The 26,387-nt window shown below is 37.4% G+C and overlaps 1 protein-coding gene and 1 long non-coding RNA gene across 4 annotated transcripts in view; one reads left to right on the top strand and one right to left on the bottom strand.

The window, feature by feature from the left end:
• zdhhc14 (zinc finger DHHC-type palmitoyltransferase 14) overlaps positions 1 to 26,387 on the bottom strand; it is a 34,018-nt gene that overhangs the window by 4,487 nt on the left and 3,144 nt on the right. For both annotated transcript variants that reach the window (XM_016244314.1, XM_016244315.1), the window contains exons 2-7: positions 22,614 to 22,774; positions 19,606 to 19,764; positions 19,370 to 19,507; positions 9,534 to 9,567; positions 8,965 to 9,079; positions 2,121 to 2,230 (exon numbers count right to left, since the gene is read on the bottom strand). In XM_016244314.1, the coding sequence (XP_016099800.1) occupies positions 2,121 to 2,230; positions 8,965 to 9,079; positions 9,534 to 9,567; positions 19,370 to 19,507; positions 19,606 to 19,764; positions 22,614 to 22,774 (717 nt within the window). The remainder of the gene's footprint in view (positions 1 to 2,120; positions 2,231 to 8,964; positions 9,080 to 9,533; positions 9,568 to 19,369; positions 19,508 to 19,605; positions 19,765 to 22,613; positions 22,775 to 26,387) is intronic.
• On the top strand, positions 3,964 to 7,270 carry LOC107560203 (uncharacterized). Of its 2 annotated transcripts, XR_001605703.1 has the most exons (4): positions 3,964 to 4,139; positions 4,478 to 4,629; positions 4,790 to 4,877; positions 7,187 to 7,270. It is a non-coding gene; the product is annotated as an uncharacterized lncRNA (long non-coding RNA). The 2 variants fall into 2 exon arrangements; XR_001605702.1 differs by having other exon boundaries at positions 3,964 to 4,629.

The following is a 26,387-nucleotide window of genomic DNA, read 5'->3' as shown; positions in this document are numbered from 1 at the left end:
ATCAATAATTTTGACCCATACAATGTATTTTTGGCTATTGCTACAAATATACCCCAGCGACTTAAGACTAGTTTTGTGCTCCAGGGTCACATATTATGTATTTCTGCTAGAGACATGAAAGGAACAGTTCACCCGAAAAAGAAAATGCTGTCATCATTTACTCCCCCAGCTTCAAAAAGTGAATAAAGACATTGTAGAAGTATTTTATTCATGTGAAATTGGGCTATTTAACCTCACTGGTTCTTACATGTCCAGCAAGCATGTCTGAGCCTCCGTTTGCCATATTTGATGTGCGTTGATCAATGTTTATATATGAATGAAAGCCTAACTTAAAACCGATTTAATTTAGGCTTTCATTCATATAAACATGTAAATCAATCGTTAGACAGAAGATTGAACTGCTTGGTTCATATGGATTACTTGAACAATTTCTTGATGAATATTTTAAAGCTTAAATGCTTAAAATTGGGAAAAGACACAAATATCTCAAGTTTAAATGAAAATATCTTTGTTAGTCTTACACTCTAAAAAAAATGCTGGGTTAAATATAACCCAGCGCTGGGTTAAAAAGGGACAAACCCAGCTATTGGGTAGTTTTGACCCAGTGGTTGGGTTGTTTTTAACCTGGGTCAAAACAACCCAATAGCTGGGTTTGTCCCTTTTTAACCCAGCGCTGGGTTATATTTAACCCAGCATTTTTTAGAGTGTAAGGTTATTAACAAAATGAGGGCGAGGAAATGATGACTGAATTTTCATTTTTTTGAGTGAACTAACCCTTAAATCGCACATCACGAGTGTTGAGGAAAACGTGTGCTATGGCTTTTTGGATCTTTTGAATTTTCACTTTGTTGACAACAAAATTGGCAAAACAGACTTGCATTCAAGAACTTGAGGTACATCTGAGCCAAGTCTTAAAGGTGGCCTCTTTTTACACGGTGGGCCAGAAAGCAGCCATCCAGAACATCCTAGAAACCAATCAGCAAAGTCCTGGCAAGCATCAATAACAACATAATTTGGCATTATGGCAGTGAGTTTTGAACAAGAAATTACCATTCAAATTCTCTAACAATTTAGCAATCTATCATCTATCAATATATATATATATTTTTTTTTTTAAGTATTAAAAATGTTACATTTAGGGATCCACCTATTTAAAAATTCCAACAAGCCAATAATTACATTTACATTTAGTCATTTAGCAGATGCTTTTATACAAATGAGGACAATGGAAGCAATCAAAATCAACAAAAGAGCAACGATATGCAAGTGCTATAACAAGTCTCAGGTAGCTTAACGTAATACACATAGCAAGGTTTTTTTAAATCATATAATAAATAAAAAGAAAACAGATAGAATAGAAAAATAATTGAGCAAGCTAGTGTTGGAAGCCCTTTTTTTGCTTTTTATTAATTGTATAATAAATAAAAAGAAAACAAATAGATATAATACAAAAAGATTAGAGAAGCCAGTGTTAGTTTTTTTTTTTTAAGAAAACAATCAGTAAATGAATAAAGTGCAAGTCTAAAAGGACACGTTTTTTTTTTTAAAGAATAGAACTAGAATAGAGAGTGCTAGAGTTAGAGGGTCAAATAAAGATGGAAGTGATGTGTTTTTAGCCGATTCTTGAAGACGGCTAAGAACTCAGCTGCTTGGATTAGGTTGGGCAGGTCATTCCACCAGGAGGGAACATTTAATGTAAAGGTAATTAATTAATTACTTTCATATTATGGCCGATAACTAATATTTGTGCGATATTAAAATTATAGAATGTCTCGTTAAAAATTAAAATAGCCTAAAATCTGTTAGTTTAGGCATCACAACCTTTTAAAATAAAATTAACTTGTTAATATATTTAATATAAAATGTTGCCCAACTTAGATGAATAACTTTCGCAGTGTTATTTCCAGTTATTTTCAAGATTGTAATTGGGCATTATGGACGCGTAAACATGCGACATAATTCAGTAACAGCAATATAGAATATTACTGATTGAGAAGTTTATCACGTTTAAATAAAGGTAGTACGTAGTATACAGTACATACTGTGTGCAGTATGCAGCACTGCGTTCCATTTGAACAGACATTGAACAAAAGACAAAACCATAAATTTGCTGCATTCACCTCGGTGGCAGAGGTCCACACAGTGCAGCGCAGCAGTTGGTGATGAAGTTTCCGTAGCTGTAGGGGTTGTAGTTGCCTTTGCCTCGTTTGGATGACCATGAACCTTTGATCTGAAACAGTGATGTGACCGTTGAGAACTACAGTAGCTGAGAGGGACAAGCTGCCAACATCAGAGCAGACAGCGACAGGCTGCCTTAATAAACCCTGTGATGAACCAGGGTGAGGGTGGAAAAGAGTTTTAGCTTTGCTTCCTGCTAGGCGTTACGGTGACAAACACCTGCAAACATATTGATCTTCAAACCCAGTCTTTTGAAGTGCTCATTAATTGTCTTCCTGTTACGGAACTTTCCGAGCATCTCTTTTGATCTTGGCTCACAGTCTTAGACCCCGAGGGACAAATTTAAATACACTTTGAATGCAGGGTCCAAAACTAACCTGCGGGCGGGTGATTTGAGGAAATTTACTGCTCATAAAGATTTCTTAATGGCCGTGAAATATATAGTTTTGTTCTTTTGAAAATGGAATTACATATCTGTTTATTTCTTGCATATTTATAAAAAGCAAACAATATTCTATATACTGAACTGATATTCAGTTTCCATCCTTCTAAAAACATCTTTCTGAAAAAAACGTTTCACATACACTCTAAACCCGGATTTTGCTTTAAATAAATGTTTTTAGTCGTCATTAATTATTCTTTCTTGTTTTTGTAAACGACATTACTAAATATAATTAGTTGTTTGAAGTATTCAGACGAAATATTGAATGCAGTGATTATGTTAAAGGGGTCATATGACGTTGCTTATTTTGTGTATTTGGTGTAATGAAATGTGTTTATGCAGTTTAAGGTTAAAAAAACACATTATTTTCCATATAATGTACATTATTGTTTCTCCTCTATGCCCCGCCTTTCTGAAACGCGGCGATTTTTACAAAGCTCATCAGTCTGAAAAGCGAGGTGTGCTGTGATTGGCCAGCTATCCAGTGCGTTGTGATTGGCCGAATGCCTCAAGCGTGTGACGAAAATGTCCCGCCCCTTAACATACTGTGATGCCGTCTCCCAGCAGGACGAGACACAACCAATAAAACCCATTATAAACGAGGCATTTGTTGCATCCAGTGGGGACATAATTACTGATTATAATGGCTTATACTGTTTTTTTACGCGTTCTGTTGCGTATCACGCTGCGTAAACATAAAACCGTGTCTGCATTTGTGATCGAAGAAACAACAAACGCTACTCTACACTGCTCAAACTCGCTGTTTGAATCGTCAGTGGCAAATTATTCAAACATAAAAAACGTACTTACAGTCTGTGAGTCAGAAGCGCCAGACTGTCCTTGCAAAGTTGGAACTGCCCAACTTTATATAAACAGCATTTGTGCCACAGACGCATTGTAGGCTACTGGTTCAGGAAACAGTCCTCATCCATCCTCCATAAAATGCGCAGCACACATCTGAATATTTGGGTTGAACTGTTCTGGAACAGTGTTGTAAATACAACTTAACCACTGATTTCTAGTCGTGTCCTCTTTTGGAAGACCAAACAAAGTAGTTTTGCTTTCACAACGAAACACACAGCGACTCCACAACATGGCGGCAGCAACAATACTACAGCGAGAATAAAAGTTGTGCCTTCTTTCTTTGCGTAAACATTTGGGCGGCGTTATGCAAATCTTCCCACATAGTGATGTAGATATGTGGGGGCGTGTTAGAACCAGCCGTTTTAGGTAGGTGTGGCTGACTCTTAACTTTTATAAAGAATATCTCTTTGGATTTGAGACTTTAGTCTTTGCAACTTTACAGACCTTCTTTATGCACCAAAAGCTTGTAACACTCCAAAGAGAAAGGAAAAATTGAAATCGCATCATATGACCCCTTTAAGTAGAGATAGCTTAATGTGTTAAGTTTCTGTAAGGGGGAGGAGCCCCGTTCGAACACGTTTGAGCAGTGAGCGCGATGTTTGAAGATTCCGGCTCATGCATCATGAGCGATGGATTTGGAAAGCAGCATGTAATGGTGAGTGTGTTAACCTCTATTTCTTTATCTTTCTAGGAAAATTGATTATCCGAAAGACCGGTCCGACTGTAGTTAAAGCTAAAGTAGTCTTAATGTACCGATCAACGGTTTTTCCCCTGGCGTTTCACAGTTTCATTACCCTTAGCTTCAGTCATTAACATCAGCATGTGTGCATCAATTCGCTTTTTGTTAAAGCTAAGTTAGCTTGTCTCTTTGATATATTATCGTGTCTATTATTATTTATAATAACTGCAACTGAGTTGTTGAGCTTAAAGGGTTATGCGTATGCTGAAAGTTTCAGTTAGTCTTGAAATGTAACACTTTTTTCTCTGTTTTAGGTGTTCGTGGAGTTCTAATTAAAGTTACAGGATTGTGGGCAAGAATCTCAAGCATGAAATCATTGACCGACATAGTCGTAGTCTAACTGAGATATTTCAGTCTAAGAGAGAGAATGTTGGGCAGGTGTTGACAGCTTTCACAACAAATCAATGTTGGTCCATATCTGTTATAGACTTGCATTGCATAGTTTTTAGTAGCTTAAGTAATGAAAATGTATCACAAAAAGTTTACAATATTAGTTGTAATGCAATCAAAATTGTGCTTGATTGGTTCTGCTTTCTTGTGATCATTTCTTTAATTTTATTCTTCAGTGATTCATTTTACTCCCCAGAGCCAACTGATACTAGGTCTCTTGTCGTCCTTGGCGACAAACCTACAGATTTCTACAAAGTATGCTTTGTAAGTATTACCTCTGTTTTCTCTCAGAATATCTAAAAGGACATAAAAACATAATAATTTCACCATTAATTGATAGTTCATGTGTTTTATAAAACCGCTGAGAATAAAGCCTAAACCATTAACTTATTACAGCAGCTCTTTGAACCTCTTTGGGTGATCTGTTTGCTTAAGGGTTAGTTCATCCAACATTTGCTCACCCTCATGTTGTTACAAACCCTTTGGACTCAAGTTTTTTAAGAGTTAATTTTTGAAATACAATTTTAAGTATAGTTCACCTAAAAATGAAATTTTAAAGTAAAATTGAAACTTTGAAGATTTTTAGCTGAGACTGTGGTCCTTGGTGATTGATATAAAACAGTCAATGGAAACTGTCATTTTTGATAGTTAAAAAAAGCATGCACAGGTAAAACAAAATGAAGACCTGTGGATCCTAACCATACATGGGAGGTCTTACGAAGTAAAACAATTGGTCTGAGAAACATCCAAAACCTCTGCAAACGGTCCTGAGCGCATTCACAACAGTCTGGAGCGTGAGTTTCCTGTCGCATATAATAATAGGGCCTTTCGCACTGCGGGAACATTTTCATAGTACCAGAACTAATTGTGGAACTACCCACTTTTTGGCGTTTTCACACCGCCGGAACTGGGTGCGGTTTTAGTACCGGACTGCCTTTTTCTAGAAACCAAATTAGCTCCTACTCCGGAGCAGGGTCTAACCAGCACAACTGGTACTAATCGTGACGAAAGTAGACATTGATTGGCCAAACGCGTACGAAAAAGCTCTCACCCGCCATGATTTAAAACGCAGTGAGAACATACTGTAAACATTGTGTCAACTTATTTCGCAAGTATGGAGAACAGCGATAGATGGACGGACGCTGAAGTGCAGGCACTTGTAGCAAAGGTAGCACTGCCAGTTGTCGTTGGAGATTCTTAGTCCTCCTTTCCGTTCTTTCAATTGCTTTACGTATACGTTGACTTTCCATGTCCATTATTGTGAAACCCGCGAGACACAACAAAAACACATCTCCGATCACAGCGTCCTCCATGCTCCTGTTGTTAATGTTGTTCTTCTTTTTTCCTGTTGTTGAACGAATGACGTCGCTGTCGACCGGCTTACGTCACTTCTTAGTACACACTGTCGGTGCGAATGCAACCCTTTAAATGGTACTGGGAAATAGTTCGCGCAAAATCGTCCCAGTACTTTAGTACTGTACATTTAGTTCTGGAACTAAAGCGGTGCGAAAGGCCCTAATGTATGCACAGGAGCAAACTCACACATGAGCAATCTTCCTGTAGTTGATTGCACAAGCAAATGATTTTTAATTTTTATATAGGTTGTGGGATCTATTGGCGTTTTTCCACTGCATGGTACGGCACGGTACAGTTCACTTTTGGGGGGTTTTCCACTGGGTACAGTACCTGGTACCTGGTACTTTTTTTAGTACCACCCCGTTGAGGTTCCAAGTGAACCGTACCATTACCAAAACGTGACGTGTAAACTCTGCTGATCATGGATTGGCCGGAGAGAATCGTCACTACCTGCGTCACTGAACTTGCGACACATACACAAAAGAACTGCTAGATTTAAATCAGCACAGTCAGCGAAGGATCGAACGCATCTGTTTTGAAAGAGTGCACCTTTTTTTAACAACCAAAAAGTGGCTGTTTCGTTGTCTGTTGAGGAAGTACAGACGTTCCTCTTGTTGATAGCAGAGGAGCGGATCCAGCGAGAGCTTGATGGGGCAACGTGGAATGAAAACGTTTTTCAGGAGTCGCGGCGCAACTATAACGACGTGTGAATAATCCCGCCCACTCTAAAGCGGTACTGAACTGCAGTGGAAACGCAAACCGAGCCGTGCTGTGCCATGCCGAGCCGAGTCGTACCATGCAGTGGAAAAGCGCCATTAGATAAGTACACACAAGTACCATTTTGATGATGACCAATACAACACACAATGCTTGCACTCCAGACATTTGTAAACACACTCAGGACTGTTTGCCGGGGCTGTGGATTTAAGGTAATAATGCTGTAAATAATGTTCAGTTTCTTGCACAGACTGATTGTTTTGCTTCTTAAGACTTCAATGTGCCTGAGGATGTGTAAATTAACAGCAGATTTTCATTTTTGCATGAACTGTTTTTAATTGAACATCATAAGTTTCTGTCCCTACCAAAATTTGTCCATGTTACCAAAATTTAAATAATCATTGAGAAGGCAGAACTCCAGCAGTCATAACAAATTGCTTAACATTACCGATGGCATTACTGTAATGAGAAATTTCATGATTGTGCTCTTATGTTGTTAGGACTCTGATGACGATTACTGATCGGCAATGAATCGCCTGCAATTTTGTGTAGCTTGTCAGTGATCTACGGCTCTGTGCAGTAAATGCCGCTCCATCTGAAAGCACGTGCTGGAGATTTACTACTAATCACCAAAAGTGGCTTTACTGACGAGATGCGCATGAAAATCGCATTCGATTTTTTGCCCAGCCCTACTGATCACATTGGAATCCTCCTCAGTGAGCATGAAGGCGACGTGCTCTCATCTTCTCTCCATCTCAATCCAGCCTCATTGAAGATCATCATTGAAGGAGACGTTGTGATGGACAATATTGACGACTTGCCAAAGCTATGTGCATTCTGTATGGACTTGCATATGCACTGGGCCAAACACAGGTTGCAAACTCTGAACAAACAGCTTACAATGTAAGGAAATGCGAGAAGCTTCCATGAGAAGCCACTTGTGTTTTGCTGTATAAGACATTCAAGTGTTTTCTGTCACTGCATATTAGTGCTGTCAGTGCTCAGTTAATGTGTGTTCACACAATTCTTCAGCCAAGTTTAAAGTTACAGAGGCTTGCCTCCGTTTTAATGCATGCCCAGTTTTTAATGCATATCCAGGCATTCACAAGGGATATAGCATATATTGTTGAATACTGTGTGTTTATGTGTCTTCTAGAAAATAGTTACAATTGTTAGTAAGTTAGTTTCAAAGCTTATTTTTTACTTGTCTTGTGGCTGACAAGTTTAATGCATTGTCATGTTACCATTACTTTGGTGAACAATAAAAAATAATTTGTGCATTGACATCCGTTTTTCTTTTTATTCAATTTACTTGCAACAATGTTTAATACAATAAATCTCAAAATCTATTACTAATTACATTGACATTACATAAATATAACATTTATCATTACTTAAAAACATTTATTAATGTTATTTGCTAATATATATATTTTTGTAGTTGTATCTTGCAATAGTTATTTTATGCAACCTACAATATACTCCAAATAATAATTGATGTGAACTAATGATTTTGAGTAGAAACTACTAATGTAAACTTGATTTGTCTCCTGCATAAACTTAAGGTTCTATGGTAATTCAACTAAAGCGGTTTAGTTTCAATTTGTGTAAAAACTAAAATGGTTTAGAGTGCCCCGTTGGGGTTTCTTTCTAGTTTCTTTTCGCAAATTTCTAGTAAAGTCAACTAATTCGGGTTAAGAGTGTACATTCAAAAGCTTAGGGATCGGTAAGTTGATTTTTTATTTTACTTTTTCCAAAAATACTTTTATTCAGCAGAAATTCATTATATTGGTCAAAAGTGACTAAATTGTGTTTCAAATAAGATCAGTTCTTGTGAATTTATAATAATCTACAAAAAACAATCCTGAACAACAATTAAGCAGAACAAGCATTTTCAACTGTGATAACTATAAGAAATGAGCACAAAAGCAGATTTCTGAAAAATTCTATACTAATGGCTGCTCACAATTCAACTTTGCCATCATATTTATTAATTAGCCTATATTTTAAAAGATATTAAAATATAAAACTTATTTTAAATTGCAATAATATTTAATAATCAAACATATGCAGCATTGCTAAGCATAAAAGACTTCAAAAATATATTAAAAAAATCTTCTCAACCCCAAACTTTTGAACGGTAGTGTGCATAGTGTATTACATACAGTCCTGTGTGTATTACATTGTCAATTATCACATCAGGTCACATTAATTAGTTAATGAATATTGAGATAATATTCTAAGAGTTCGATTTGAATAGTGAAAGAGAGGTACTCACGTCTTCATTGGTGGTCTGATTGGAGCTCATCAGGTAGGTATGGAATCCTGACAGTCCCACGATGGACCAGATGGAGAAAAAGCACACCACCACTTCCAGAACAGTACAACCGTCAAGGAAAACAGAAATCTATACATGATGTACTACTACTTCCACTTATTATAAGAGCTGCCTGACGGCTTCAGAAAAAGGACTCGAGTATGCTAGAAAACAGCATCATTGCAGCACTGCAATCCAGACGCCAGAATCGCATCTTTAAAATGCTGAAAGTGCGCTCGACTACACCACACTTCTGGATATGTGCCCAGTTAAAGCTCTTTTCTTTGTCATTTGATGAATCACTGCTGCCAGAAAATTAATAGAAAATGTACACAAACTTTTAATAGATAAACATACGCTACCTGCCGGCTTTCCGCTAGTGCTAATAGTGTGCAGAAACAAACAGCGCTGATTTTAGTCAACAAGGCGCATCTGCGATGAGTTTAATTTATACTACCGTTCAAAAACTCGGGGTTAAGATTTTTTTAAATTGTATATTTAATAAATAATATAGTAAAACTATAATAATGTTTATAGCACTAAGAAAGCCAGTCCTGTTGGATCCTGCAGGAAAAGCACTGGTTATGTAACAAAGAAACACTGTCACAGAAACCTGAAAAACAGGTCTCAAATGAAAAAGCAGGCAGCATATTGAGCAAAGAATCACTGGAATAAGAAATTAAGCAGCTGCTGTCTTGCAGATGTTTGCAGGCACTCGAAATCCTAGAGTTTTATGGAATTCATGGATGCCACATTAGCAGCTATCGTTAATTAAGAAAACGTGCGAGCATTCCTTGTCTCTTTGTTTAAAAAGTGTACTTATTATGGAAATAGTATACTCTAAAATAATATACTTTAGTGTGAACTGAATGTAGTGTTTTTGGACACTGAATTGCATGTTATTTAAAATGATAAAAAATATACTTTTCATATCATACAACATTTGCAAATAGATTGACTTAAAAGTACTTTTTTGACTCAGTTTAAACTGGACTACATCTTCATGTAATTTCATATTTACTTCTGTCTTATGCTTAAAGTATACTGTTAAATGTACTTACAAGCATTTACGGTAAATTAAAATAAACTTTCAGCCATTTTAAAGTGGTTAAGCAAATAATAATAATAATAATAATAATCAGCAGGGATCCCAGACCAATACAATGAATGTGCCTCCTCTATTTTAAAACCCACGAGCCGCCACTGGTAATTTGATGAGCGCAAATTATAGTAAATCACGTTGCGTGTTTCATTTAAATACTCTCCTCCCATAAATTTTGCGTCTGAAAGGGAAACTCCTACAAATGCATATTCAGTAAGGTCAGGCGCAAAAATATTTGTCCACGCCTTATCAGCGCTAATTCTTCACTGCACGGCTTTAGTAAATCCTGACAGAACTATTTTAATGCCAAAAGACGGTTTGCGCTGACACAAGCTGTTAGTTAATCTGGCTCCAAGTGTACTTTAAAACATGAAAAAAATTAAGTCATTGTCATGAAAGTGTACTTTCTTTAAGTGGCATTTTATTTTATTAATATATTATCTGCAAGCACAGTTTTTAAATATTCTTAGTAGTTTTTTATATTCTTTTTAGATTTGAAGTACTCTACAATTGCACAATAAATGCAAATAGGCACACAACTTTTTTTCACAAGGGATGATATTTATTTTTCATCTAAGGCAATTTAATGTAATTTTGTGATCCAATCACTCAAACTCAAATCGCACATAATGTAGGTCAGAAATGTATATTGGATTATATATATATAATGTATATATAAATGGATTTGTAGTTTAATGCTAATGCATCCTGATGCATCTTGGACAAATCGCTGCTATTTTTGGAGCAAAAGTGCTGAGTGTTGGTGCTTTTTTATATTTTTAACATGCAGTAACACACTGATGTTGCAATTGCAGTCACATACTCAGAAACCCTTTCCTCAAGATGTATTCAGAAGTCAGAAAGAGCTTTATTGCCAAGTATGTTTGCACATACAAGGAATTAGTTTTAGTGTCACAAGCTTCCAGTAAACAGAGACAACAACAACAACACACAGATAGTAAAAATAAGATGTGAATAAAATACACATATAAGTATAAATAAACCACAAAAAAGAATAAATTGTATGTACAGGTGTGCTATAGATAAAATAGAATAGGGATAGAATAAAAAATAAGTTGTAGGGATGTACTAGGATGTAGGGTGATAAATAAGTATAAGGTTATTGCACATACTTTTATTGCACAATGGGAGAACATTTAACTGTTCATGAGGTAGATTGCCTGGGGAAAGAAACTGTTCTTGTGCCTGGCTGTCCTGGTATTCGGTGCTCTGTAGCGCCGACCAGATGGTAAAAGTTCAAAAGGGAGATGGCTTGGATGTAAGGGATCCAGAGTAATCCAGAGTACATCCTCAATCTGGATGTATACAGTTCTTGGAGGGTGGGCAGGGGAGCACCAATAATCCTTTCAGCAGTCCGAACCGTTCTCTGTAGTCTTCTGATGTCTGATTTTGTAGCTGAACCAAACCAGACAGTTATTGAAGTGCACAGGACAGCCTCAATGACAGCAGAGTAAAACTGTTTCAGCAGCTCCTGTGGCAGGTTGAATTTCCTCAGTTGGCGAAGGAAGTACAACCTCTACTGGGCCTTTTTTTTTTACAATGGAGTCGATGTGAGTGTCCCACTTCAGGTCCTGAGAGATGGTGGTTCCCAAGAACCTGAATGACTCCCACTGCAGCCACAGTGCTGTCCATGATGGTGAGTGGGAGGAGTGCAGGGGGGTTCCTCCTGAAGTCCACGATCATCTCCACTGTTTTGAGCGTGTTCAGCTCCAGGTTGTTGTGACTGCACCAGACAGCCAGCTCTTTAACCTCCTGTCTGTAAGCAGACTCGTCGCCGTCCTGGATGAGACCGATGACAGTAGTGTCGTCCGCAAACTTCAGGTGCTTGACAGAGGGGTCTTTAGAGGTGCAGTCGTTGGTGTAGAGGGAGAAGAGCAGTGGGGAGAGAACACAACCCTGAGGGGCGCCAGTGCTGATCGTGATAGTCCTGGATGTGAATTTAGCAATTCTCACTAGCTGTTGCCTGTCTGTCAGGAAGCTGGTGATCCATTGACGGATAGAGCTAGGGACAGAGAGCTGGGTTAGTTTGGTCTGGAGGAGTGTTGGGATGATGGTGTTGAAAGCAGAGCTAAAGTCCACAAACAGGATCCTCACATAAGTCCCTGTTTTGTCCAGATGTTGCAGGATGTAGTGCAGTCCCATGTTAACTGCATCATCCACGGACCTGTTCGCTCGGTAAGCAAACTGCATGGGGTCCAGTAAGGGTCCAGTGATGTCCTTCAGATAAGCCAACACCAACATCTCAAATGTCTTCATGACCACAGACGTTAGAGCCACAGGTCTGTAGTCATTAAGTCCTGTTATCTTGGGTTTCTTTGGGACAGGGATGATGGTGGAGCGTTTGAAGCAGGAAGAGACTTCGCACAGCTCCAGTGATATGTTGAAGTTCTGTGAGAAGATGGGGGCCAGCTGGTCAGCGCAGGTTTTCAGAAAGGTTGGTGTCACACCGTCTGGGCCTGGTGCCTTTCTTCTCTTGTTCTTTCTGAAGACCTGGCGCACATCATCTTCACTGATCTGAAGTGCAGGAGTGGGGGGTTGCAGGAGGTGTTAATGGCTGTGTGGAGAAATGTTCAGAGCGGTTGTAGGGTGTTAGACTGGGAGTTTCAAATCTACAGTAAAACTCATTCAGGTCTTCAGCAAGTTGTTGATTGGCCTCAGTGCAGGGGGATGTTGTCTTGTAGTTGGTGATGTCTTTCAGGTCTTTCCACACTGATGCAGATTCGTTGGCAGAAAACTGGTGTTCTAGCTTTTTAGTGTAGTTCCTCTTAGCCACTCTAATCTCCTTATTCGGTGTGTTTTCTGGTCTGATTGTACAAGACTCTGTCCCCCTTTCTGCAGGCGCCCTCTTTGGCCTGACGAAGATGTCCAAGTTTTGCTGTAAACCATGGCTTATCATTGTTGAATGTTAAATGAGTCCTGGTAGGGATGCACATGCCTTCACAGAAACTGATATATGATGTTACAGATTCCGTAAACTCGTCCAGATCGTCGGCGGCAGCTTCAAAAACATTCCAATCAGTGCAGTCGAAACAGGCTTGTAATGCCCGCTCTGTTTCGTTAGTCCATCTCTTTACAGACTTTACTACAGGTTTAGCAGATTTAAGTTTTTGCCTGCAAGTCGGTATAAGATGAACCAGGCAGTGGTCAAAGAATCCTACAGCTGCTCTGGGGACAGAGCGATAGGCATCCTTTATTGTGGAGTAACAATGGTCCATTATATTACTGTCTCTGGAGGGACATGTAACATGCTGTCTGTATTTTGGCAGTTCACAGGAGAGATTTGCTTTATTAAAGCAGAGTCCGGGTGTTGTTGTTCTATGTCTGTGATCTGATCAGCAAGTTTTTGTAAAGCCAGGCTCACGTGTGCTTGCGGTGGAATGTAAACGCTCACGAGAATGAACGAGCGGAACTCCCGCAGCGAATAGAACGGCTTACAATTGATGAAGAGCACTTCTAGATCGGAACAGCACATTTTCTTTAACACTGTTATGTCTGTACACCACCTTTCGCTGATGTAGAAACATGTCTCGCCACCACCTGATTTCCCTGTTGATTCTGCATCGCAATCCGCTCTGAACAGCAGGAAGCCCAGCAGACTTAAAGTGCTGTCTGGCATGGCGTCATTCAGCCAGGTTTCCGTGAAACACAGAGCAGCAGAGTGTGAAAAATCCTTATTTGTCCGGGAGAGCAGAAGAAGTTCGTCAGCTTTGTTAGGTAGAGAGCGGAGATTCGCCAGATGGATGCTAGGCAGCACCGTTCTGAATCCGTGCTAAGCTTCACGAGCGCCCCGGCTCACTTTCCCCGTCTGCGCATCCTAAAACGGTTGATCAGCGCCACTGCTCTGCCAACTACTATGTTCAGCAAAACATCCGAATAAACTAAATCCAGTAGAAGATTGTGTGGTGTGTACTGCCTAATGTTCAGCACTTCATCCCTGGTAAAACTGATCGTGTTTGAGAAACAAAAAACAGGAAAAACTAACAAAAACTGGAGCGCCAAACACTGAGGCGGCCGTCTGCGGCGCCATCTTGTTCTATTAAAAACATAATACACACATTCATAAGACACACGGTTGAGACACATGCTATTACCAAGTATAAATGCTGATCTGTCTCAGCTGACCACTTGTGATCGGATCACCCAAGACAATATTAACATCGGAAGCAGAGCTTCCACTGTTGGAAAGGTCAGGATCGAGATGATGACCTCTCCAAGACTGTGCTGCTGAATGTGGAATTAGGGTATTCCATATTTATGCTCATACAATGTTCTAGTTATGAAACTGCTATGGAAATTGTTCAGATTTTAAAATAGTGACTATTATTTGCTTGTGATTGTGTAGATTCAATTCTTGAATGTGTTATTTTACTTTAAATGTGCCAGATCACAACTCACAACACTGCATTCTCAGCACTGCCACAAGAGTCACAGCGACGGTTAACACAGACTGACTTTTATGGTCTTTTTTCTCTTTCAGTTCTACTACTGTGATGGTTGAGCAGCAGTTGAAAAATTATCTTCAAAATGTTGCTCTGCTATGTCAGTAGTTGACCTTTACGTAACAAAGTGTTTATGTAACTTGCTTACTTGTTCATCTTTTAGATTCTTAAGTTCTCTTCAACTTAAAGTTACTGTCAGCATGTTTATAGCTAGCTACCTGAATCATAATGCATCAAGTTTAATGGCACAGATATTAAGGGAACTCTATTGCCCCCTTGATTACTGGAGTAGGTCACTGATACGCAAAAACGCACATTAAATGTGCACATGTCAACATGCTTGCAATGCATTAGCCAAGTATTCGCATCAGTGTCTGCGCTTGAGAAAAATTCTGTTTAGTTGAACTGAATGTGCACTTGTAGTGTACTTCAAATCTTAAAACTAAAACAAATATACTTGCAGATAATGTAATAGTAAGGAAACAAAAGGCCACTTAGTGTACTTAAAGAGAGTACACTTTCATTACTATGTTTCTTAACACACCTAAGCACACTCTGTAATAATGTCAAATTTGTACATTTTAAAACAACTTTTTAAAACAATTTGAAAGCATTGTTTAATAATCTTTTATCGTATTATTAAGTACACTTAATTTAGTGTGTTTACTAACATACTAAACACACGTAAAGTACTTGATTATAATTTTAACTGTAGTGTTATTCAGTTTATATAGTACAACAACTTCATTGTTACAAATATGTAATTGCAAATCTATTTTAATACATGACATACACATCTCAAAGTATATTTTAGTTTAGATGCTTGTCAGTACATTCGGCCGTGCACTTGAACCTTACTTCGAAAACAATAGAATTTATTATGAAATTACATATGATACATCTTACTTAAGTGGGTCAAAAAATAATTTTTAATAATACATTTTCATTTATTTGCAATTAACATGCAATTAAGTATTCAAAACCATTATATTCAGTGCACTTAAGTTTATTCTTTTAAAATATATTATTTTTATAACAGCATCACCCGGTCTTAATATTCTGGATAATACATAGTATACATAATAATAATAAAAAGTTAATAATAAAAAAAAAAAAGTTGTGAAACAACTGCCTAAAAACACTAACTGAACACCATGTTTTTCCACTACTATGATGCAATACCATGGTATTATGAACTATCACATCATACGGACATGAACATATGAGTTTTTGTAAGTACATGAAAATCGTTCAGTATCGTGCTATTTTGAAAGCACCATATTACAATTTGACGCCGCCGTCACTGTCCCATGGTGCACCAATCCCTAAACCACTGTCCTGACACTCTCAATGCAATCACCTTCTGGACTGCTTCAAAGTCAGCCACTGTGTTTAATGCTAATGGTTTCTGGAGGGCATTTGAGGAGAGATTCGTGGGTAAATAAAGCCGCACTGAGCGTGCCCTGTCCAATAAACATCTTACAGGAGCCATTTGTCACTACAGCAACCCCAGAGTGCCCCTGCCCTCACGGCCCGATTCATCAGTTCTGTGCAGTAAACAGCACTGAGCTCTCCATCACTTCGCCCAGGGAGGAAACTGCTTTGTCAGCGGCCTCATGGTTTCCTCCTGCCAGTCAACAGCCGAGAGGAGGAGCCGATCAATGGTGGGAAGCTGAACCATACACTACAGTGACGAAGAACCAGTACTAGGTCTTAAAGGGGCATTTTGGTGCCAAATTTTTTTTTTTAATTCTGAAATGTTTTGTAAGAGAAACAAGTTGAATATGACCAGTTTTGGGTAAGTTACTTTTAAAAGTAATGCATTACAATATTGTGTTACTCCCTAAAAAGTAACTAATTGCGATACTTAGTTGATTTTTATAGAAAGTAATGTGTTATGTTACTTTTTCTCATCTGGGCTGGGCTTGCTCGTTTGTTTTTAATATAAAAGTTCTATTTTTGGCACAAGTAAAAGCCCTTTCACACCAAAAGTGAAATGAATAAGCCTCAGGCTGAAGGAAATGTAAATTCATGTCTGTACAGTAGAAAGCACAGCTCAAACAAACCTTACAGCTGTGCTGCCATTCTGGATTAAATGAAGAATAGGACGCAATAGAAGAAAGTTTAACACTCTTCAGCAATTTAAAAAAAAAATTTGCTTATTAGTATGGTTGAATTGGATCATCGAAGGTCAGCACTAAAGACATTGGTTAATAAAACGGGATGAAGAACGTTTAAGCTCGAAATGTCACCTGTGGTGAGAACATAATTAAATACTTCTCCATCTCTGGAGCTGTGGTGTACCTACTTTGATGTTTTCTTTCTTAATAAAACGGGATAAAATACTTAAAGGATATTTGTGTTATTTACCATATCTAATTACTGCAGGTTTGTGTCATATTCTAAGTTTGCATTTCACTGATATACAGTGGGGCAAAAAAGTATTTAGTCAGCCACCAATTGTGCAAGTTCTCCCACTTAAAAAGATGAGAGAGGCCTGTAATTTTCATCATAGGTATACCTCAACTATGAGAGACAAAATGAGAAAAAAAAATCCAGAAAATCACATTGTAGGATTTTTAAAGAATTAATTGGTAAATTCCTCGGTACAATAAGTATTTGGTCACCTACAAACAAGCAAGATTTCTGGCCCTATAACAAAGTATTGAGATGAAATTTTGTTATTGACCAAATACTTATTTTCGACCATAATTTGCAAATAAATTCTTTAAAAATCCTACAATGTGATTTTCTGGATTTTTTTTCTCATTTTGTCTCTCATAGTTGAGGTATACCTATGATGAAAATTACAGGCCTCTCTCATCTTTTTAAGTGGGAGAACTTGCACAATTGGTGGCTGACTAAATACTTTTTTTCCCCACTGTATATTGATTTTGAGGAATACTGAATCTGTTTTTGTGCAGGTGAGATGAGTAAATGCATGTTCACATTTAGTCTAGAACTACAGTACAATCATGTTCACACAGCGCACACAACGTCACTGCACTTCACTGCACAATGCTGCATTCAAGTCCTCCTGGGACGTTCGTACTTACGAGTAGACAAGTCATAATTACGAGGTCAGGTGCGTTCAAGTCAGTTTAGTCGGCACAAGATGGCAGTGTACCTTCTTTTAATAAATTACAAGAAAATACAAAGGGGTCTGTTAACTCTGCTTATAGAAAATGAAGAGCAAAAAATTTGCATTAGGTGTGTTTTGCGTTTTTAACATTTTTAAAAAGTAATTTATGAAGCCACTTTAATTTGTATCGCATCAAAACTTCATAAAAACTATCAATTTAAACAAAAATTTACCGTTAGACGTTAAACATCCATCGATTCTGCCATGTTTCTTATTGACACGCCCACAACTCGGAAAAGAAAATTTCGAGTTTCCCCACTCGTAATAACGACTTTGTGGTGGCGTTCATGTGCGTTCAACTCGTGAATATGATCTATCCGACATGATTTGAACGCACCATTACTCACGATTTCTCTCAACATGGAGACAGGAGAGCGGTCAGTAAGTAAAAGAGAAAACAAAGTGGCTGGCATTACTTATTTGAAAAAGTAACTCAGATATTTTTTGTACATTTAAAAGCAGTGTGTTACTTACTAGTCACTTGAAAAAGTAATCTGATTACATAACTCGCGCTACTCGTAATGCATTACTCCAAACACTGAATATGACTGTTACATGGGACTCTGCCCTTTAAAAGTTCTTTCTAGAAATAATCATTATATTTGATTATGTAAATGAGCTTCATTTTGCCTAGTTGCACTGAGAAGACAAAAACTGTTGCCAGCCATATAAAACAAGCAGAAGGTTCTGCAATATGATCAACATTTTTAACCCTGTACTACAATTGTCACTACACCAAATCACAATCTCACAGGTTTCATCATTTTCAATATCACAACATAACGAATTAATAATTTAGGCTAATTAATAAATTTATAACAAATTATATAACTGCTTTAAGTATATCCAACTTTACCCAGATACATCCAGTTCACTTTCAGTACAGTAAAAGCTATATGTTCTATACCATTGAAAAATGTAACTATATTACTGTCCAGCAATATATTAAAAGTTGGATACATAGTGCATCCTATTTTTCCTGCATAAATACAGTATACTCACATAAAAGTAATGTATACTACATATCAAATCTCAGCTGCGTGATTGTTTATATCACTACGTAATGCAAATTGCAATGACATAAACTCTATATAAAATTGCATACATATTATATCCAACTTTACATGTGTACTAACGTAAAGCAATGTATACTACAACTGGCTAATTTTTTATTATATAATTATACAAAAACAGGCAGTATGCCCGACATGTCCCATACATCAAATCTCAACAGCTTGATTAATTATCACAAAATGCAAATGCATATTTTTTACCAGCTAAATAATCTGCTAAATGCATGAAGATATTGAGATAGTATGAACACTAAAATCATGATTTTCTTTAAAGCTGCTTTGAAACAATGTGTGTGAAAAGCGCTATGCGAATAAATTTGACTTGACTTGACCGACTGGTTGCATCAGCAATAAACTACACAAATATGCAAGACCAAGTGGTAATCCACATATTATCTATTGTAATCAAAAGCCATTTCTATTACAATCCTAAAAACCCCAAGCTGTCAAATCCTGGCTTGGAAAAAACAAAAACACTGAGTTGTTTTGCTGAACACTGTTAAATAAGACAAGGTGCGATAAGATCTGTCATGTGTTTTGGGACTGAAGGGTGAAGTTATATAAGAAAGTAGGCGATCGGCACTCTTACTCAGTATTACATGCGTGATGACGAAGGCGAAGATGAAGATGGTGAGGAAGGAGAGTGAGAGGATGAACAGGTAGAAGAAGCGATAGTTCCTCCTCCCCACGCAGTTGCCCACCCACGGGCAGTGATGATCAAATCTCTCTGAGGAGAAACGCACAGCCAGGAAAATCATATGTTAGCTCTTCTTGACTATTATATAAACGTATTTGCAGACACACAGAGTATACACAGACTCTTACCCACGCAGTTGTCACACAGGCTGCAGTGCGAGGCCCGCGGCGGTCGGAAGATCTTGCAGGTGAAACAGTATTTTAGTTTGACTGTTTGACCGTTAATGAGCACCTCTCTGGTCCGGGGTGGTGGCCTGTAGCCTGGGCCGCTCGGGCCGTTGGTTGCATCTGTGAAATCAGAACAGACCGATTCAGACATCCAATCTTGCAGAAAATGTAAAAACAGATGGAAGAGGAAATCTCTTCTATGCTATGGCAGTTTAAAGATCTGCGAAATAGAAAACAGAAAATAATTTAGACGTGTCCTTCAGTGTGTAAAAACAAAATTGGTATTTACAGAAGAGCACTTGCAACGGAAGAAGGCGTTTCAGAGGGTTTAAATGCTAGATGAGTTGTCTAAATCCTATTACTTCATACAGCGTATGAGTGTGCATATAACTTGTGTATATACTGTAATGTTTTGTGGCTGTACTTTCAAAACCGCAACATTTATCAATTGGTGATTTCGTCTTGGCCTATAGACATCCATTATACATGCATTATTGTTTTTACTAAATGAAGCATCAATTGGCAGCATGTCACAGATACTGATCCTGAAAAATTTGCATGCCTATTATTAACATTTTGGCTGTTTATTAGTACTTATAAAGCACATATTCTGCATGAGCATATTCTACATCCCTACTCCTACCCAATACCTAAACTTAACAACTACCTTACTAACTATTAATAAGCCGCAAATTAGGCAAAATTTGAGGCAAAAGTTGTAGATAATGGTTTGTTAATGGCGATAACTGGACCTTAAAATAAAGTGTGACCAAAAATCCTGACTTGACCTTTATTCAAAACCATATTATAAAAAATTTATAAATTATTAGACACAAAAATAAATAAAAAATGTTCACTATTAATGCATTACAAAACTATCAACTATCAAAAGTAAGTTTTATAACGACAAATGATAGCTTTGGGTTAAAAAAGTTTTTTGCGTTATTGCGCAAAAAAAATAAAAAATATTTCTCTGAACTGCAGCTTTATTCAGCAAGTATTGATTAACTTGATCAAAAGTGACAGAAAGGTCTTTTGCATTGCTACAAAAAATATATATATTTCAATTAGATCCTGAAAAAATGTTTCAGTTTTCACAAAAATATTAAGCAGAACAACTGCTTTCACCATTGATAATAATAAGAAATGTGACCACCAAATCAGCATATTAGAATCATTACTGAACACCGAAGACTAGAGTAACGACTGCTGAAAATTCAGCTTTGCCACTACAGGAATAAATATCATTTTAAAATATATTAAAACGGTTATTTAACATTGTAAGAATATTTGACAATATTACTGTTTTAACTGTACTTCTACTCAAATAAATGCAGCCTTGGTGAGCATGAGAGACTTCTTTCAAAATATAAAACAAAATCTTTTAAACAGTAGTAAATGCACTATTGATGGCAATGATGTTTGGTCACAAGATACACAAGAACCAATGGAATTTGGCCTCAGTGGTGTAAATTCACATGGGCTTTAAGGGTGAAAGTAAGGATAAATTATGACAATTTTCATTTTGAGTGAACTATTGTTTTAATGGGTTCCCATCTTATGTGACCCTCAACACGCTATGCATCTTCTAAGCAGCACACAGCGCCGCTGGGCCTCACAGTAGTGTTTACTTGCTACTACATTATTCATACGAACAGCAGGGACACATAACTCCAAATCCCGAACTGACAAACCTGAGCTAAAGTGCACTTGGCTCAGGACCAGTAATTTCAATTTCTCACCTGTGGAGCCCACTAAATTCAGTCTCAGTCCAAGTTTACACAACAACGGTGTAGTCAAAAATTGAAAAGTTTTTCCCTTGCGTTTTTAAAAAGTTTCACATATACACATCAACGTTTTCAAAATGATTTGCATTTACACATATCCACGAAAACGGCCAAAAACGCTGTGCTACGTATGCCAGGCCAGTAGTTGGCGCTGTCACCTTGCTAGTAAACCGTACCTGTAGAGAAGTGACGATTTTATGTTGTATATGATGCGTCTCCACTGTTGGTTGTAATATTGGTGAAGTACATCCACACTTTGCTGGAGAAGAATTAGTAAAGTCTTAAACAGCAACAATAGTACCAAATACTCCGCCATTGTTGTGTATGTTTGTTCGCGCTTGCCTTTAAAATCGACACGTACTGCGCATGTCTACATACCTAACACATACTGCGCACGCGCATGACGTCACCGTTTTCAAAGATTCCCATATTGAGTGTTTACACGGAAACGATAACGGTGCCGTTTTCAAAAACTTGCACTTTGAAACCCGTTTTCAAAAATATGCGTTTTCAGTCCCCAAAACGCCGTTGTCGTGTAAACAAACAGGCAAAACGCATAAAAAGTTTCCCGTTTTTGGCTGAAAACGTTGTCGTGTAAACGGCCCCTAAATGAGAGACCAGCAAACTCATTATAGCAGTCACTCCATTCAATTATAAACAGCAAATTTATACGCGAGCGAATGAAATCAACATGCACACTGTGGAAAATGTCCACTAATTTGTAGTGTTATGGTATAAAATGGCTTGGCCTGCAGTGATTTCACCGTTAAATTCTGAATGTAGTAAGAAATTGCCATTAAATCTTCAGGTGCGTTCCTTGCTGGCCCTTTAATAATATCCAAACCAACCTATGAACAACCATTAACTCTAGACTGATTAAACTATCAGACAGAATAACATCAACAAATACTCTGAGAGACAGTGAATCTTTGCTAGGGATGAATATTTCAGCAGATTTGATATTACTCTGGGCTGACAGCAAACCTGAGAGAGCATGCATTATTCATGTCAAACGAGAGGAGAGAATAACATCAAATGTTCTCGAGCTCCTTTTACTCTGAGAATTCTCTGTCGCGCACTCCACAGACCTGCAACCGGAGGCTGCATATTCAGCTCAATGTGAAAAGAACAGAACGAGGAAAGACAGACAGGAAGAGCGATCATCTTGGCAGTTCCTCCCACCTATCTGCCTCTCAATGTCGGCTGCTTCCTCTGGTGTGGCCCTGGGCAGGACGCCCGGGTCGCTGAAGCTCGCCCGGAGCAGCATTCCCATCACAAAGACGAACAGCACTCCTCCGATGGCCGGAATGGCAGGAGTCAGGTTTGATGCCAGGAATGGGCAGCTGGAAAAGAGGGAGCGGAACAACTGGCTGTGAAGGTATTGTATTGCTAGTAAATTCCACCAGTAGTAAATACATGAGATGTGAAGGGGAAGCAACAAACATACGCTCATGATCATGCAAAACTGTCAAGACCTCTTTTTTTAAATCATCCTGTCTTTTGGCTGTAGCAAAAACAAAAGCATTTACAGTCAGTCTGCTATGTAATAACATTATAACAATGTTATTACAATGTAATAAATACTTTAGTTGTGATATATTGTAGATATCATTGTCAGAGTGTAAGCGTCACCAAAATAGCACTGCAAAAATAATGATTGATTCAAAAAAGCATAGGAAACACTTCCCCTGTCTATACTTTAAGGCTGCTTTGACAATCTGTATTGTTAAAAGAGCTATATAAATAAAGGTGACTTGACTTGACTCTGCAATTGGTTAGTCTACAACAGCCTACAAATAGCTCACATATGACCGATATATGTGACCCTGGACCACAAAACCATTCTTAAGTCACTTGGGTATATTTGTAGCAATAGCCAAAAAAACATTGTATGGGTCAAAATGATATATTTTTCTTTTATGCCAAAAATCATTAGGATATTAAGTAAAGATCATGTTCCATGAAGATATTTAGTAAATTTCCTACTGTAAATACATCAAAACTTAATTTTTGATTAGTAATATGCATTGCTAAAGACTTCATTTGGACAACTTCATTTGGTGATTTTCTCAGTATTTTGATTTTCTTGCACCCTCAGATTCCAGATTATTCAAATAGGTGTTTCTCAGCCAAATATTGTCCTATTCTAGCTTTGATTAGTAATATGCATTGCTAAAGACTTCATTTGGACAACTTCATTTGGTGATTTTCTCAGTATTTTGATTTTCTTGCACCCTCAGATTCCAGATTATTCAAATAGGTGTTTCTCAGCCAAATATTGTCCTATTCTAGCACATCAATGGAAAACTTATTTATTCAGCTGTCAGATGATGTATAAATCTCAATTTCAAAAAATGGACCCTTATGACTGGTTTTGTGGTCCAGGGTCACATATATGAGATACGGGCTAATGCAGATTATTACAGACAAATAGTTGCAAAAATTTGATCTTACTTGTCTTATAGAATGTTTTCTGAAAATTCACCAAAAACTTTCAAACAGAAATTGTGAATTATTCATTTACAAGGCTGTTGGTAGATTCTGGATCTGATAAAGGAAATCCAATGCCAGTTTAAAACCAGCTGAGCAAACACAGTTATTAGCCAATACTGATCATATAAAAATGGCCAAATATGGGCTGATTTATTACTCTGGCCAATATAGTTTACCACTACTAATTAAAATCATATTCTATTAAGCAAATGCATTCTTCAGCTAGAAATTTAGTCTCGGATGTGTACAGTTATTTTAATAGTTGTGCCGGGTGCTGTGGACAAGAACATCGGTTGGCCACACTTTATTTTAAGGTGAAGTTTTTACAGTGTACTTACAAAAACAAAAACAAAATCTGGGGCTTGGGGCCACCAAAATGAATAAAAATACCCCCCAAATTCAAGATAATGTCATTAATTAACCACATGTACTTATATAGGGTTATGGTTATGGTTAGGTTTAGTTACTTGTAATTATGCATAATTTACTGTTATTACTATAGGTAAGTACATGTAACGTGTAACTACGTCACTTTAAAATAAACTGTTACCCATATGTTATATAATAAATAATAATAGACAATATATTTACATTTATGCATTTAGCAGACGCTTTTATCCAAAGTGATAGTCAGCTTGGTATCAAACACAGGAGTGATAAAATAACAGTGTGAATAAGCTACAAGATAATAATCTATATCTAATGCATTTTTGGGGGATTTGGGATAGAACTATACAAAAATTGATCCCAATTAGCTGTTTTGTACACTTAGAAGTTAATGAAATGTACCACCATCTGTTTCGAAGCATAAGCAAATGGTCTGTGGTACAAGGCCCAATATCTGCCTGCCATAATATCTAATGGTATTCAGACTCCAAGACATAAACATTTTAAAATGGTCTGCACTGCAATCTGATGGCTGCTAAATTGGCTAAGCACAACTAGGCAGAGCAATTAAATTAGCCAAAATGGTCAGATGCTATCGACTATAGCATGTTAAAATAGCAATCGCCCGAGGGACCTTTTAAGAATGCTATATTGTGTGTACCACTGCTTCTAATGTCACTATCAGCTTTACAGCTCTAAAGATTCCTTGTGAAGTGGTCTCCAAGGAACAGTTTTGAGGTTGTTATGACAGACTGAGAGGTTACAGGGTCGCTGCATCCTGACACACAAGGACTCTCACCACGGCAAGAGTTCCAGTCTATTATCAAGTCACATTGTATAAATGGAGATTGAGGTTTCTGAACTCAAAAAGTCTAAAGGCTAGACTACAGAAACAGTGCTGCTGAATTGAGAGATGTCAAGAAACTCAAAATTGATTTGTATCCCATTCCACATTGTTTGTTCTATATGTATGTATTTTTATCAAGAGACAAATGTTCAGAGGATTGCATAATATTATTTTCTCTTTATAGGAATGTTCAGGTTCAATATGCATAATGGACAGCATTTGTGATATCGATTACCACTTCTAATACTATTGACAATGGAACAAACCGCTACACTGGGATAAAGAAAACAAAAACTACACATTGTTGTAGAAGTATAGCCACACGACTAAAACATTATGCATTACTGTTCAAAAGTTTGGAATTGGTAAGTTTTTATTGTATTTTATTTTCTGGACCTTGCCTTGTACCTGGACTTATCCCTCTAGTCTCGCCCCTTTGATTCTGTTTGCCGATCGTTGACCGCTAGCCTTAGGTTTCTTCTTGTATCTTGCCCGCCTTATACCTGTCTGCCATTCTCTGACCCATGCCTGTTCTATGACCACGTCTCTGTCTTCTGCTAATAAATAGCTTGCACATGGATCTGCACGTCTCAAGTCTTGTCAGCCCCGTAACACTATCTATCTATCATCTATCTATCAATAATCTATCTAGCTATCAATCATCTATCTGTCTATCCATCTATCTATCTATCTATCTATCTTTTGAAAAAGTATCTTACGCTTAGCAAGGCTGCATTTCTTTGATCAAAAATAGTCAAAAACAGTAATATTATTAAATATTACAATTTTAAATAGCCATTTTATATTTTAATACATTTTAAAATGTAATTTATTCCTGTGATGCAAAGCTGAATTTCCAGCATCATTACTCCAGGCTTCAGTGTCACATGCTCAAAAAACATCTTATCAAATTTGAAAATGTTGCTGCTTATTATCATTGTGGAAACCATGATACGTTTTTTTCATCTCTTTAAAGTCATTTTTGATCAATTTAATGCATCCTTGCTGAATAAAAGCATAAATTCTTTCAACTAATTTACATATAAGGCTAGTTTGATAAAATCGGTTACTTGTATAACTACTAATAATTACTTGTATCGAAAGTTATATATAAAATGTTCAACTTCATGACCATGTTAAGCTACACTCTAAAAAATGCTGGGTTGTTTCAACCCAACGTTGGGTCAAATATGGACTAACCCAACTTTTGGGTTAAAACTTTAATTTAA

The sequence above is a fragment of the Sinocyclocheilus grahami genome, unplaced genomic scaffold (assembly GCF_001515645.1).
Source record: "Sinocyclocheilus grahami isolate Dianchi unplaced genomic scaffold, SAMN03320097.WGS_v1.1 scaffold714.1, whole genome shotgun sequence".
Classification (NCBI taxonomy): Eukaryota; Metazoa; Chordata; class Actinopteri; order Cypriniformes; family Cyprinidae; genus Sinocyclocheilus; species Sinocyclocheilus grahami.
Note: the sequence above shows the minus strand (reverse complement) of the source record. Positions and strands in the feature narration are given on the sequence as shown.